General features: G+C 43.0%; 4 protein-coding genes across 4 annotated transcripts; 1 reads left to right on the plus strand and 3 right to left on the minus strand.

Annotated features, from left to right (window-relative positions):
* Window positions 1-2977: 2977 nt before the first annotated feature.
* Window positions 2978-3961, plus strand: EAF01_009958 (uncharacterized protein; the record flags this gene model as incomplete). Its single annotated transcript, XM_038918214.1, has 2 exons — window positions 2978-3499; window positions 3551-3961. 2 exons carry the CDS (start codon window positions 2978-2980, stop codon window positions 3959-3961), a joined length of 933 nt encoding a protein of 310 aa, XP_038766184.1.
* A 3419-nt stretch (window positions 3962-7380) lies between these two features.
* EAF01_009959 (uncharacterized protein) lies at window positions 7381-7635 on the minus strand (the record flags this gene model as incomplete). Its single annotated transcript, XM_038918215.1, has 1 exon — window positions 7381-7635. The coding sequence occupies one exon, from the start codon at window positions 7633-7635 to the stop codon at window positions 7381-7383; it is 255 nt and encodes an 84-aa protein (XP_038766185.1).
* A 129-nt stretch (window positions 7636-7764) lies between these two features.
* Window positions 7765-8165, minus strand: EAF01_009960 (uncharacterized protein; the record flags this gene model as incomplete). Its single annotated transcript, XM_038918216.1, has 2 exons — window positions 7765-8058; window positions 8115-8165. The coding sequence occupies 2 exons, from the start codon at window positions 8163-8165 to the stop codon at window positions 7765-7767; spliced, it is 345 nt and encodes a 114-aa protein (XP_038766186.1).
* Window positions 8166-9978: 1813 nt separating this feature from the next.
* EAF01_009961 (uncharacterized protein) lies at window positions 9979-11450 on the minus strand (the record flags this gene model as incomplete). Its single annotated transcript, XM_038918217.1, has 3 exons — window positions 9979-10214; window positions 10264-11218; window positions 11274-11450. The coding sequence occupies 3 exons, from the start codon at window positions 11448-11450 to the stop codon at window positions 9979-9981; spliced, it is 1368 nt and encodes a 455-aa protein (XP_038766187.1).
* Window positions 11451-12415: the final 965 nt, after the last annotated feature.

The following is a 12415-nucleotide window of genomic DNA, read 5'->3' on the forward strand; positions in this document are numbered from 1 at the left end:
GGGGCACAGTTCCGCAGTATATATAAGCAGCTGCATACCCCAACACCGAACTGCGCAAAGACCAGATGTTCGTTCCTAGTAGTTAGACTAAGAACCGTACGGCACGCTTGAGGATCAATTGAATTTTATTGAGGGGGCACGTACCGTGGAAAGTCTCGGAAGGATGATGGCAAGGATCCCAAGAGATTTTAGCCGGATTACTCATCGCATTTGCTGGCCATTGAATCTTCTCAGAGATTCGCCAGGCATAATATAAAGTAGATAAAAGTGGTAGAGATGTAGGGGTTGTTTGAAGTATCATGCATCTGCGATTGCGAAGTGCATGATAACTACCTATGCAAAGAAAAGAGAGGAAGAAGAAGCCTCTCCGAACAACTTTGAGCAATGTAAGCATACTATGCCATCTCGTTGCATTTTACTATAGAGAATATTCGCCCCCAAAATGGAATGACAATTGAAACACGGGAGAGCAGCGTCTAAACTAAAACAGATGAGAAACTCCGCGATTGGTCACCCAAGAAAACTATTCTGGAAGAGATAAAAACAAACCTGTCCAAGCTATTATTTGTATGCTAATCATCCAACTGTTGGTGAATCATTCGTAATCGACCATTTTCAGATGAAACAAATGTATGTTATGAATACTTGGTTGAAGAAAATAGTTCTCTCATACAGATAGCCGCCGCTTGCAACAGTGCAAAAAGACAATGGAGTACTCTGGTCCATTGAAATGTTTCAATCACATTCTTTGACTTTATACTTATAGATACCGGAACGTTGAAATTGTACTGCCGCGCGTGATGACACCATTACCGGACTCTTCCCGAGTATATCCCACAAGTTCAAGGGACGCTTGTCGGCGTGAGGATATTATGCTGGTCTGTGTGAGTCGAAGCACATGTAAAGAATTGGCACAAGCGTTGGATATTCACCGATAGGATGAGATAAGAGGAAACCCCAGGTAGAGCGGCTGTTGGCACAGACGACTATCAATTGCATACGGGAAAGAAAATTGTGAGGAAATCTCTTCATTGCTCTCACCGGGGTGTTGCGGTTGTTGAGATTTCTTTATCTGTTGTTGTGTTGGAAGATAGTAGGTCGACACTCCACTGATTGTTGGATGTACGACCTCGTGAAGATTTTTCTGTGGTCATGGCCTTGGCCATGGCTATGGGGAGGAATGTTGAATCTTTACGTTGCTTTGAAGATAAACACTGCCTAATGGATTGAGGTCTTCAATGGCCTTTTTCCGGTCGAATTGTTTGTTGTATGTTGAAGCGTAGCAACAGTTCCTGTCAAACTGCATACCGCTTCTCGGTATTAGGCGCCCTTGCAGAATCCCTTTTGATCAGACCTGGGATGAAGATATCGAGATTAGATAAACCTAGATGATCTCGGGCATCTGTGAGGACCTCGGGATACCCAGGTACTTTGGTAGATTCCCGAGTAGAGAAATCAGGGTGGAGGCATGTTACAAGGGGAGTAAATTATGGACAGGGTATAAAGAATAAATGTTTGGATGATAGAAGCCGAGAAGGAGCGGGTAGAGATGGGATGAGTTGCTTTCCCATCTGTGCACTTGTGCATATGCATATCGTGTAGATCAGTGTCAGTGCTGTCTTGGAAGCAGAGATCCTAGTAAGTGAAAGAGATTCGTCCGAAGTATTTTGCATTTCTTAAATTAGTCATCCAATCGTTTTCCGAATCAAACAAGGAATCAAATGGCAATGTTCTTCCTGATTTGGAGTAGAAAGGAAGAGGGAAAGGGAGAGGAAGGAGAGGAAGAAGAGGAAGGAGAGGAAGAAGCTCCAACCAACAGAGGCCCAAATACCATCACCAATTAGACCTTTCTCTCACGTGATGTCTAAAAATTCAACTAATTCTATTACGGCATTCTCGTGATACCGTTTTACGCAGGATTTACTACCTCGGTAGACGATAGACAATATCTCTCTACCTACCTAGGTAGTCTAGACATATCACTTTATACGCGCGCATTAAACAAACGACTCTCTTCTTTTTTCTTATTCAGAGTCTTTCAAACATGTCTTCCTTTCGTCTTTACCTACCATTTTCAACATCTTCAATTCATTACGAAACAGGATCATTATGATATGTTTCATTGTCATCTAATCTATCAAGATCTAACTATCTTTAAAGGCATTCTTAAACAATCTCATACACAGCCCTTGTAAATTTAATATACCCTGCACTGACCCTTTTCTGTCATCCCCCCTGTACAGATCTCTCCCGTTTGATTCTATTTTCGGTACGCGAACGCCTCATCCGTAGCTTACTTGTTGACGCCCACATAATTTACGCGCCCATCAGATATGATATGTCTCCTGAATTCGAGATGAGACTACCGCCCAATGTCCTTAGAAGAGACCGGTATTCTACTGTTGACCAATACAATCATCTCTTGTTTGTAGCCCCTCAAGTTTTGGAGACATAATAGTCTATCCGCGGCTACTGTAGTTGATCCTGGTAACGAAATTTCGTGCATTTGCCAACGTTTGAAGGCCCAGGAAGTCGGGGTCGGATTTATCAAAACGATATCTAAAATCGGACCCATCTTGTTTCATCATTTAGTTGAGGTCTCATTTTTGGACGTTCAGCGTTAATGAGGCTATAGACACCACCCAAATGGCCCCCAGCGTTATTTCTTCCAACAGATAATCGAGCTGGTCAATTCTGTATTATAAAGGTCGGTCGCCGGTACACTGGCTAAGACCTTTCGTCCTCATTCAGCATCAACATCATCTTGTGACTTCGACGAATTTCCTATTGTTAACTCGCTTTAGATTTCACTTCTCAACATCTGACTCCATTCGTTTTCGTGTCAAGTATTTCCTACCTTTCCTGCCGGCTGGTCTGCAAGTTTCTTTTACATCTAATACTTAATTGACTCGTCAATTGTTTCAAACCCTGTTTACTACTAAGTAGTACCGACCTTTGATAAACCCGTATTTCTAGAATGCCAAAGGAACAGAGTTCATACAAAGCTATGGATTACTATCGATCACCACCTCTCACCTCCAACAACCTTGTATATCCACCCATCAACTCTCGACCCATGGCCACACCATACTATGAACCACTGCAACATAGCTATCAGAATATGTCCAGCTATGCAACAGGAGGTCCCGTACAACAACCTCCTTTACCACTTCCAACTCAACATTATGTCCAGAGTACTCCAATGCCACCCTCCATTCGACCTTCATCTGGAGCGTGGACACCTATTGATGATCGGACTTTGATAGCAGCACGGAAGCAAGGATTGAATTGGCAACCTATCCAGGCAACTTACTTTCCAAACAAATCGGCTAACGCCTGTCGAAAGCGTCATGAACGTTTGATGGAACGAAAGTCTAGTGATGATTGGGACAATGTCAAATCTGAGACACTTGCGAAGCATTACATGGATATGCGTAAAGAAATCTGGTCCGGACTGGCTGCCGTTACTGGGGAAAAATGGAACGTTGTGGAGCAAAAGGTATGTATTATCGGAACGAATATGACCAAGATTTATACTAACATAAAGAAGTGTATGTCAACTGGTCTCAAAAATATGCAAACATCCGCCAGAGCTTATGCGCGCCGCGAACGTATGATGGAAGCAGGAGGGCAAACTAGAAATGCAGCATACTCGGACCACAATGATTATGAAGTGCATGAAGACAGCGGAATCAGCATCAATCTCGACGGCGATTATGATCGTGATAATGGCTCAGAAGCTTCTACTAATGACCCGCTTAATCAACAACATTACTCATATGCACCACAAGTTCTCTCGGATGGCCGACCGGATGGATATCCACAGACGGACCGTAACGATGGCTACCCGCAAACTGACCGAAGTCCATACCACCAAGATAACCGAGCATCATTTCACTCACGTTTACCTTCTATGGATATGGGCATTGATGCTATTATTAATCAACCAACTGGGCTCTAGTGACTTGTCTCTATCCTGTGAATTTAATTTCGAGTCGTTTCTATAATCTATCGGAGAAATAAGGGTCGGTACTATGGGGGTCAAATTTCTCAAGCTATCTTTGGAAAATGATACCAGGCGTAATTGGGGTTTTCAGTCATGAGGAGGGAATTTATGAGCTTCTGGCGTTTGAGAGGGGAGTTTTTCGAAATGCACTTAACTACCAGTGTTTCACACAATCATTTCAAAGTTGGGGTGGATCTCATCTGTTGGTTGGGTTTTGCGACATGAATATGACTTTACGTATTTATCTTATCATGTTGTTGGGATTGGAGTAATCGGAAAGGTTTGGGATTGGCATGGTGGAAGTGGACAGGTTTGGTGGACTACTGTGTTATTAGATACAGATTGATACCACCAGAAGGCTATCGAGTCTTCATAAAAAGATTAAATATAAACACTATTTGTCTTCATTTTTTGTTTCCTATTACTGCGTATTGTTTGCACTTTGCCAGAAATTAATTGCCTAGTAGGGCCAAGCACCTGATTTATCTCATTTAACCAAGAGGTTCTGCATGATCCCAATATTCATGAATATCAAACATTTTGAGACAGACATGTTTGTTGTAGTTGGCAATTGTCTGATAGTTCCTAGGTGCGTAACCTTACATTCCTTCTCAATAGCCTCAACCCCACACCTAATCCTCGACCCACGGCCGCGCTACCAAACCTTGGTTCAATAAGCTTGATTATTAGATATAAACGTCTAGAACCAGATTTTGAGGATGCCGAGTAGTGCTCAGAAGTGGGGCTTATCTTTTGGCTACCGTACGTATGTTTTACTTCGATTGAAGTTCACGCTGAGGATGTTTAATGAATGACACTGGACGGTAACATCTTTTTGTGTTCCAAGGAATGATATCACATCCAAGTCTATGCTCAAATTATCCTGGAAGTTCAAACTTCATCTAGATACATACTATTCACGTATCTAGAACGGAGACTTCCTCACATCTCATTGAAATGTTCAAGCCTCATCCCTAATCCCATGTACACGACACACCATCATCAACTCCTCCAACCAACCAACTCTCATACCACCCCGCTTCCATATCTAACCCATATCCCGGGTTCGATACTGGATCCACAAATCCCAATATCGCAATCTCGACATCCATCCTCGCGATCCTTTCGCTTCGGTGATTCCCCACATTTTCATCGAATCACATCTGTCTACTCGTAAAATATCCATGCTTCGATCTCTTCCTTTCGCTTGTATCTTGGTAGGAGTTTAGGATTCTGGATTTTGGATGGTGAAGATGGGGATCGAGAATCGTGTATCTAGGTTGGTGATGCCGAGGCTAGAGTCGTGCAAAGGATGGATGTTGTTTAGTTAGGTTATACTGCAAGTGCGAGTGAGAGTGCTTCTAGTGCTTTATGATGTTTGATTCTCCTATTGCATTTGTCGTGTCTTGTGAAATTCTCAACAGTTGAGTGCAAGTCTGAGATGAGTTTTGGAATGGAAATAGTAGCGAGTGCCGACCATCTGCTCCTCTTTCTTTTGACTTTGCAAAATAAGCAATGCAGTGATTTGGAATCTGGAAACTTTCTATCTAGAGCAAATAACCCAGTAGTGATTTATCAAGTATATCTACGAACTACAAGTCGAACCAAGCCTTAGGTCAATGCAGATCAGACCTCTCCTCAATATCTATCTCGCTAATCTCACAACTAGCACTTCCAGAAAACGCTAAGAACAATTCGAGAGTGAAAGAACATTCGCACCAAACCACTTCCTCTAGCTCACAGATAAGCCCTCACATATCTAACATATTTATCTGGTAATTATACCCCAAGGCGACTATCCATCGCAATGCAAACCGTGTCTTCCTCTTGTCCAAACCTCAGCGACAAAGACATTTTATATCCACGCTGCCTATATCTCTCTCCACAGACAATCCACACAAGACATAACATAGAGATAAACCCACTCAAGGCACCCTGATAAACGATCTCTCTCACAAGTTTTTCTCGATTCCAACCATACGCACAGAGCCATCCAGCCCACCCATGCAACTGACCCACACCCCGCACCGGCGCTTATCCCACCTATTTGGTATTCCTTTCTTCAACCCTAATCTCACCGAATGTGGACATTTCTCCCTTCTCTTCCTATTCTTTTGATCTCTTCTAGAGAAGCTATCCGCGCTTTCTTTCAGCCTCAAGGACCCACGTTCATCCTGATCTAATCTTCGGGTTGATATTTTCACTACGCACTGAGACACAGGATTATTTACCCGCGGTACTCATCGGAGAATACCTCGATATACATAATCGGTATATCGAATTCATGCGGATGCTATTGTATTTAATGAGATAAGTCATCCTATCACAGCATCCAGAGAAGGATGATTTCGGCAGATAGTTAAACCTTGTCAATACCCACCCTCGAAACAAATGTCATCATTCTGGTAAGGATTCTCTCAAGATCACTTGCATTGCTTGGACGTTTTCAAAGGCAACAGCGTCCTACAATGAGTGGGTTAATCAGGATGACACGGTAGTTATATACGATAGGCTCTAGGAAGACCATGCTTGTCTTCCATTCGAGACTCATGTGACAACGCGTCTTTTGTTTGCGTGTTCAATCTTTTGACTTGACTCTAAATTACTATCATATTTTCCAATAGCTGTTTTATCCTGGTGATCCTCTCAAGATGCTTACGTAATGCTTTCAATCCTCCTCTTCGACCTCTAGATTGACCCGACTCCTGCGACCGAAGAATCAACCTTATAATGCAGACCAGCTCTTCGCTACCCAGTAAGCCATCCGACACAGAGCCATCTTTTTCGATCTCGCAAAGACCTATCCAATATTCACACGGCAGGCCCAGAAGCCTTTCAATCTGTTCAAAAAGACTGGAAATAATCTGGATGAGAATAGTCGTCTGAAAGTTTCCGGATTCTGGAGCGTCAGCATTTGGGTAAATCAGAATGAACGTCATTTTGCGCTAAAGCGCGTGACTTACGTAGTGAAAACCTACAAAGGCTAAGTCCTAAAAGGGAGCAGAGAGGAGGATCATCACTGTCTGAGATCCCTGTCAGAAAGTCGTGTATGTGCGAAAATAGAACCTCATAAGTCGTAGTAAATGCAGATGACTTGTGAGGATGAGAAATGAGGATGCGAAATCAAGCTTCAGGTGTGTTTGCGAATCAGGCTTTGATAGAGCGGTACTTATTGATGAGAGAGGACTCCCTGCGGGCGATGATGTGCTTCCGTCGATTCCGGAAAGATTTTCTGTATAGTTCTTATGACTCTGTTGAGGACCAGGTCTTCTGGTGTTTGATGCAGGATGTAGATTCAGAAAAGGACTACGAGACGACCGAGGGGGACTAGCTGAAGGATGACCAGACGCACCTGCCATCAGACGAAGACTTTGTCAGGATTCTCTTGTACTGTTTAAAAGGTCATGGAATCTCGTTTTTGGAGACTTCACTCCATTAATTGGCTGAACTAACATCTCTACGATTGCAGTTGGGGCGCCTTGATCAATTGGTGAAAACAGCGAAACAAGATCCAAATCAGTCTTGGTAAACCGCTCAATAATGTTTTCCTCTTCGTTCTTGTCAATAGGTATGCTACCTGCAACCTGGTCTTCGGGAGTTTCGCAAAGACTGTTGTTTTCGGATATCATAGCTAGCGTTTTGTGACTTTTACATTCAAGATTTTATACAACAGATGGTGAAGCAGAAGATGCAGTTTGGGGTGAAAGTATCGATGATGGTGTAGGCCGAGAGGGGAGATCTTCTGTATATGTCGGTGCTTATGACGGATAACTCTTAGTCGAGCTACCTGTATTCGAGTTACCAGATAAATCAAAGGTCTCATCCGTTCCATCTGGAAGTATGAGGCCGGAAAATGAAGAATCCTCGGCTGCCCAGTGCATATCACTTATTGTGTCTGAATAGTCTGTAGGATACATCGGTATAGTCGATGATGATGATTGAGACGATGCGAGTATATCCATCATTACTGTTTGTCCAAGGGAACCCGAAAGACTTGCCGTTTCCGTAACAACAGCTGTATCCACCACTGCTTGCCGGGTAGTGAATTGTGACTGCCTTTGGAGCTGCGTAGTATTATTGTATCGCCGCTTTCGCACCGACTCCGCACTCTTGCCTTTTCCCCCATGTTATCTGTAGAAGCTAAAGCAGTGTCATTCATGTTGGTACGTATGCGGAAAACCGGGCTCGTACGAGAGTCAGAATCTGCTAGGAAACTTTGATCGCAGTTTTGCTGGTCAATTCGTTCGCGAATGCATCGCAGCTTTTGACAACGGCAAAGATCACAGGCAGATCTTCGAGATGAAACTCTACTTGCATTCATATCCACTACTCCTGAGAGACATGTATGAAAAGATTGTTGAAACCAAAAAGAATAGATGAGTAGTTGAAATCAAACGAGAGCCAACTTGAGTTGGCCAAGACAAGATGCAGTCATGCGGGAAGGTCCATACTAGTGTCTACGCCACTTAGCAGGGGACTTATCATACGACTAGACTCGTCACATATTTTGGCATGACTTCGCAGTTTTTATATCACTCGTTATTCTTTGGATATCTGAACAAAGAATAGGTTCTTACAAGTTGAATTACACACAATATAATCCGACACTCTTGAGTACTATAATTAAACAACCCCATTTACTACTCGATAGCTAGAATTGTGCTCATTCCGAAATCCAGTTGCCACCAGTGTCAGCAAGCTTCTACAACCGTTGGGATTACAGGATCATCTATCCGTTTGTTTATGACTTATGCGGCGCAGTTGAAACATTATTTGCCTACAATCTAGCGAGTATCACATGACCACTCAGCATTACAATCCCTCACCCTCATTGGAGCATTTAATGGGTTGAGATACATGCATACACTGGGCACAGTGAGCATTCTAGTTTGTTGGATCTCCAGACTGAGAGAGGTTCTACTTGGTATTCTTGCGGCCTCGGAAGTTCCTGTGTGCTGCAATATAAGCACAGTTGACGACGGTAGACACCAATACCGAGTTATTTTACTATCCAAACCCATCCTGTTAAACAGCCGCCAGAATCATTTGCTGTTCTGCAGTGCTTCGTTATAATCAAGTCCCTGGATACGGCGGCGGCTGGAAGCTTTCGAAGTCCCATTTCCCGTGCATTTGCAAGAATAACCCTACTGACAAATAGCCAATTCGAGGGGAAGAATTTCAGAGCATTTTCAAAAGCCTAGAGAGATATTTAGATGGTCTAGTTACTTGCAGAAGCGTCAGACGTTGAATCGGCAGATTAAAATTAGATAATCATATATGCATTGTAATTCTCCTCAGGCGTTGACAAACACGAAAGATACCGCCGATTGTGGACTTAGGCAATTAAAGAATAGTATCCCATGTTCTCTGTATGAATGCGTCAATTCTCTATCGAGAATCGATATAATCAATTTCTTGTTCGTGCTAAGTCTCAATTCAAACCTACCCATGTGATGAGGTATCTCTAAGCGAGCCTTGCGGGCCATGCCCCTAAATTCCAGGCTTGTCGTGCACTTTTCTGTGGTCGGAATTCCGAAATAAAAATTATCAGATAAATTAATTCGACACCGAACATCGAGCAATAATTGGTTTCGGCGTCGGGATCAGATGAAGAAAATAGTATGCCAAGCGACCAATAGCGAATCTCTGATCGATAGATTTGTAGTATATCAATAACATTTCTCTTCTTTATGAACTCGCGATTAGTAGGTCTCTGAAGAAAAGAGGGTTCAACTTCATCACTTGATTCCCTTGATGAAATAGCTTTGCAATAATTTCATGATCACACGTATTTTGTACGAAAAGACGATCTCGCGGCTAATTTCAGTTTTGTATTCACTAATTCGAAACCACTAAAAACTATGGACTTCCAAGAAAAGCCTGTCAGATTTCAACAAATTACTAACGCCAGTGAAAGTCGATTCAGATCCCACGCTCCAAAAATTCCCATTGAATTACAGTTAACCTTAAACTTAAGCGGCGGCAGCAACCTGAGCTGGAGCGACGCCAACACGCTCCTTCGACAAGATGTCTACAAGAAGAGGGTTTGGTCTGTTGTCCTTGCCGGCTGGGTAGACAGCTTGGTTCTTCTTGTAACGTTGAACGTTCTCAATGTACATGTCGAAGAGGTAAGAGGAATCCATTGGTCCTCCCTTGGCCTCAGGATGGAATTGTGTAGAGAAAATTGGGCGGGTCTTGTGAATCATACCTATAGTTTGTTAGCTAGTGTTCAAGAAAGGATTTTGGGAAATATTGACCTTCGTTGGATCCATCGTTCAAGTTGACGAAGTACTCCTTGAAATCGGATGGGAGAGTAGTCATATCAACGGCATAACCGTGATTTTGACTGGTAATGTGACATTGGCCGGTGGTCAAGTCAAGAGCTGGGATGTTGTGGGCACGGTTTCCGTACTTGAGCTTAATGGTGCGGGCACCAGCTGCAAGAGCAAGCAATTGATGTCCAAGGCAAATACCGAAGACTGGCAATTGAGATGATTCCATCAATCTAGTCAAATGGTAGACAGTCTCTTGACAATGAGTTGGGTCACCCGGTCCGTTAGAAATGAAGACACCATCGAAATGGTGGGCGACCTTGTGAATTGGGAAATCATAAGGGAAGACAGTAACGCTTGCGCCACGGCTGACCAAACTTCTGAGAATGTTCTCCTTAACACCACAATCGATAACTGCGACGTGCATATCTCCGTGGGCAGAGCTAACGTGGAATGGAGCTTTGGTGCTGACTTTTTTGACCAAGTTGATTTGTTCAGGGTCAACGAAAGCCTCATCTTGATCGGCATCGTATTCTTCTCCAATGGTAATTCGAGCCAAAGAAGAACCTTCCTCTCTCAAGTAGGTGACAATAGCTCTGGTATCAACACCAGAAATGGCTGGTACACCCTCACGGGCACACCAATCACTCAAACTTTCCACAGCGGTCCAATGACTGTACTTCTCAGCATAATCTGCAACAACCACACCAACACATTGAATGTTTGGTGACTCGAAATATTTCAAAAGTCCGTGCTCATCTCTGGCAGATGATGGAACACCGTAGTTTCCGATTAACGGTTGAGTAAAAACAAGAATTTGTCCACGATAAGAGGGATCGGTCATGGATTCAGGGTAACCCACGAGGGATGTCGTGAACACGGCTTCACCAGAAATGTTGGATTTTGCGCCGAAAGATTTGCCATGGAAGACTGGGCCATCCTGTCACAGATCGTCAACTCAGAAATTTCTTCACATGTCAACCAATGTAACATACCCTGATTGTGAATGTCGCTCGGTCATGGGAGATTGGAGTAGCACGAGGACGGGTGTATGGCATGGCACGACCAGCACTTCCTTCAACAGTAGCTAGGAATCTAGTCTGTTGTGCAACTCTTTGGATGCCATGGCCGGTCGGCTTGAAAGCTGCAGGCTTTACGAATCGGGAGAACATGATTGCAGTTGTTTGTATTTGTATAATTTAGTAGGCGGCAGGTTTGAGAAAGCTATTTCAGTTGACTGAAGCTTTCCAGATGTGATCTAGGAGACGGTTGTTAGAATTTTGGCCATGGTAAGTATTCGTTGGGAGGGGTCATGGATAGGGTTATGTGCGAACCTGAGATGTAATCCTACAAGAACATGTTGTTAGTCTAATCGCTCTTAAGTAATGAGGTTGCTGTAGATGTTTTGATTGATGAAGAGTCATATCTTATGGAAAAGGACAGTAGAAGGTTTGACTTCCAAATTCAAGCCCCAAGATAAGACAATTGAGAATTCATGACGTTTGACTCATCCTCATCATCATGATCATCATTTCATAGCCAGAGACAAAGAAAGAGAACGTACCTGAGAAGTAAAAACTGACGAGCGACCACTCATACGCGCGACTTTTCTATTCGTATCTGATAGTTCAGTGGAAGGAAGAGTTTTGAAGATGTTGAGAGGTAAATGTTCAGGAAGAATCAATTCAATGAAGTGGAAAGTTTAAAAATTGTGGAGTTGTATTTTGGTGTGACAGATGGGATAGTACAAAGTTAAAAAAGATTCATCAAGTTGGAAAAAAGGTTGAATGCCGCTTTGTTCTTTTTGGTCATGAAGCTAGTCGTGATGTTGTGTTGGAATCATTTGATTGGTCAATTGTTAATTGTGTGGGTTTATACTCATCAGAAAAAGAAAAGAAAAAAAAGAAGTGAAGACAGAAAAAGTTTAGCGAAATCGTGATGGAAGTGAGGGAAGTGAGGGAAGTGAGGGAAGTGAAGTGAGGGAAGAGAAGGAAGAGAAGGAAAGATTAGAAAGCCGATGACGGACTCCATAGTATGCAAGACTAAAAAGCAGTAGAAGAACCAATGAAGAACGCTAGAAGCTTCAATTATAAAACGCAATTCGATTTCTTAATACTTTGATACCAAGCTGGGATTG

The sequence above is a fragment of the Botrytis porri genome (genome assembly GCF_014898465.1).
Source record: "Botrytis porri strain MUCL 3234 chromosome Unknown BPOR_015, whole genome shotgun sequence".
Lineage (NCBI taxonomy): Eukaryota > Fungi > Ascomycota > Leotiomycetes > Helotiales > Sclerotiniaceae > Botrytis > Botrytis porri.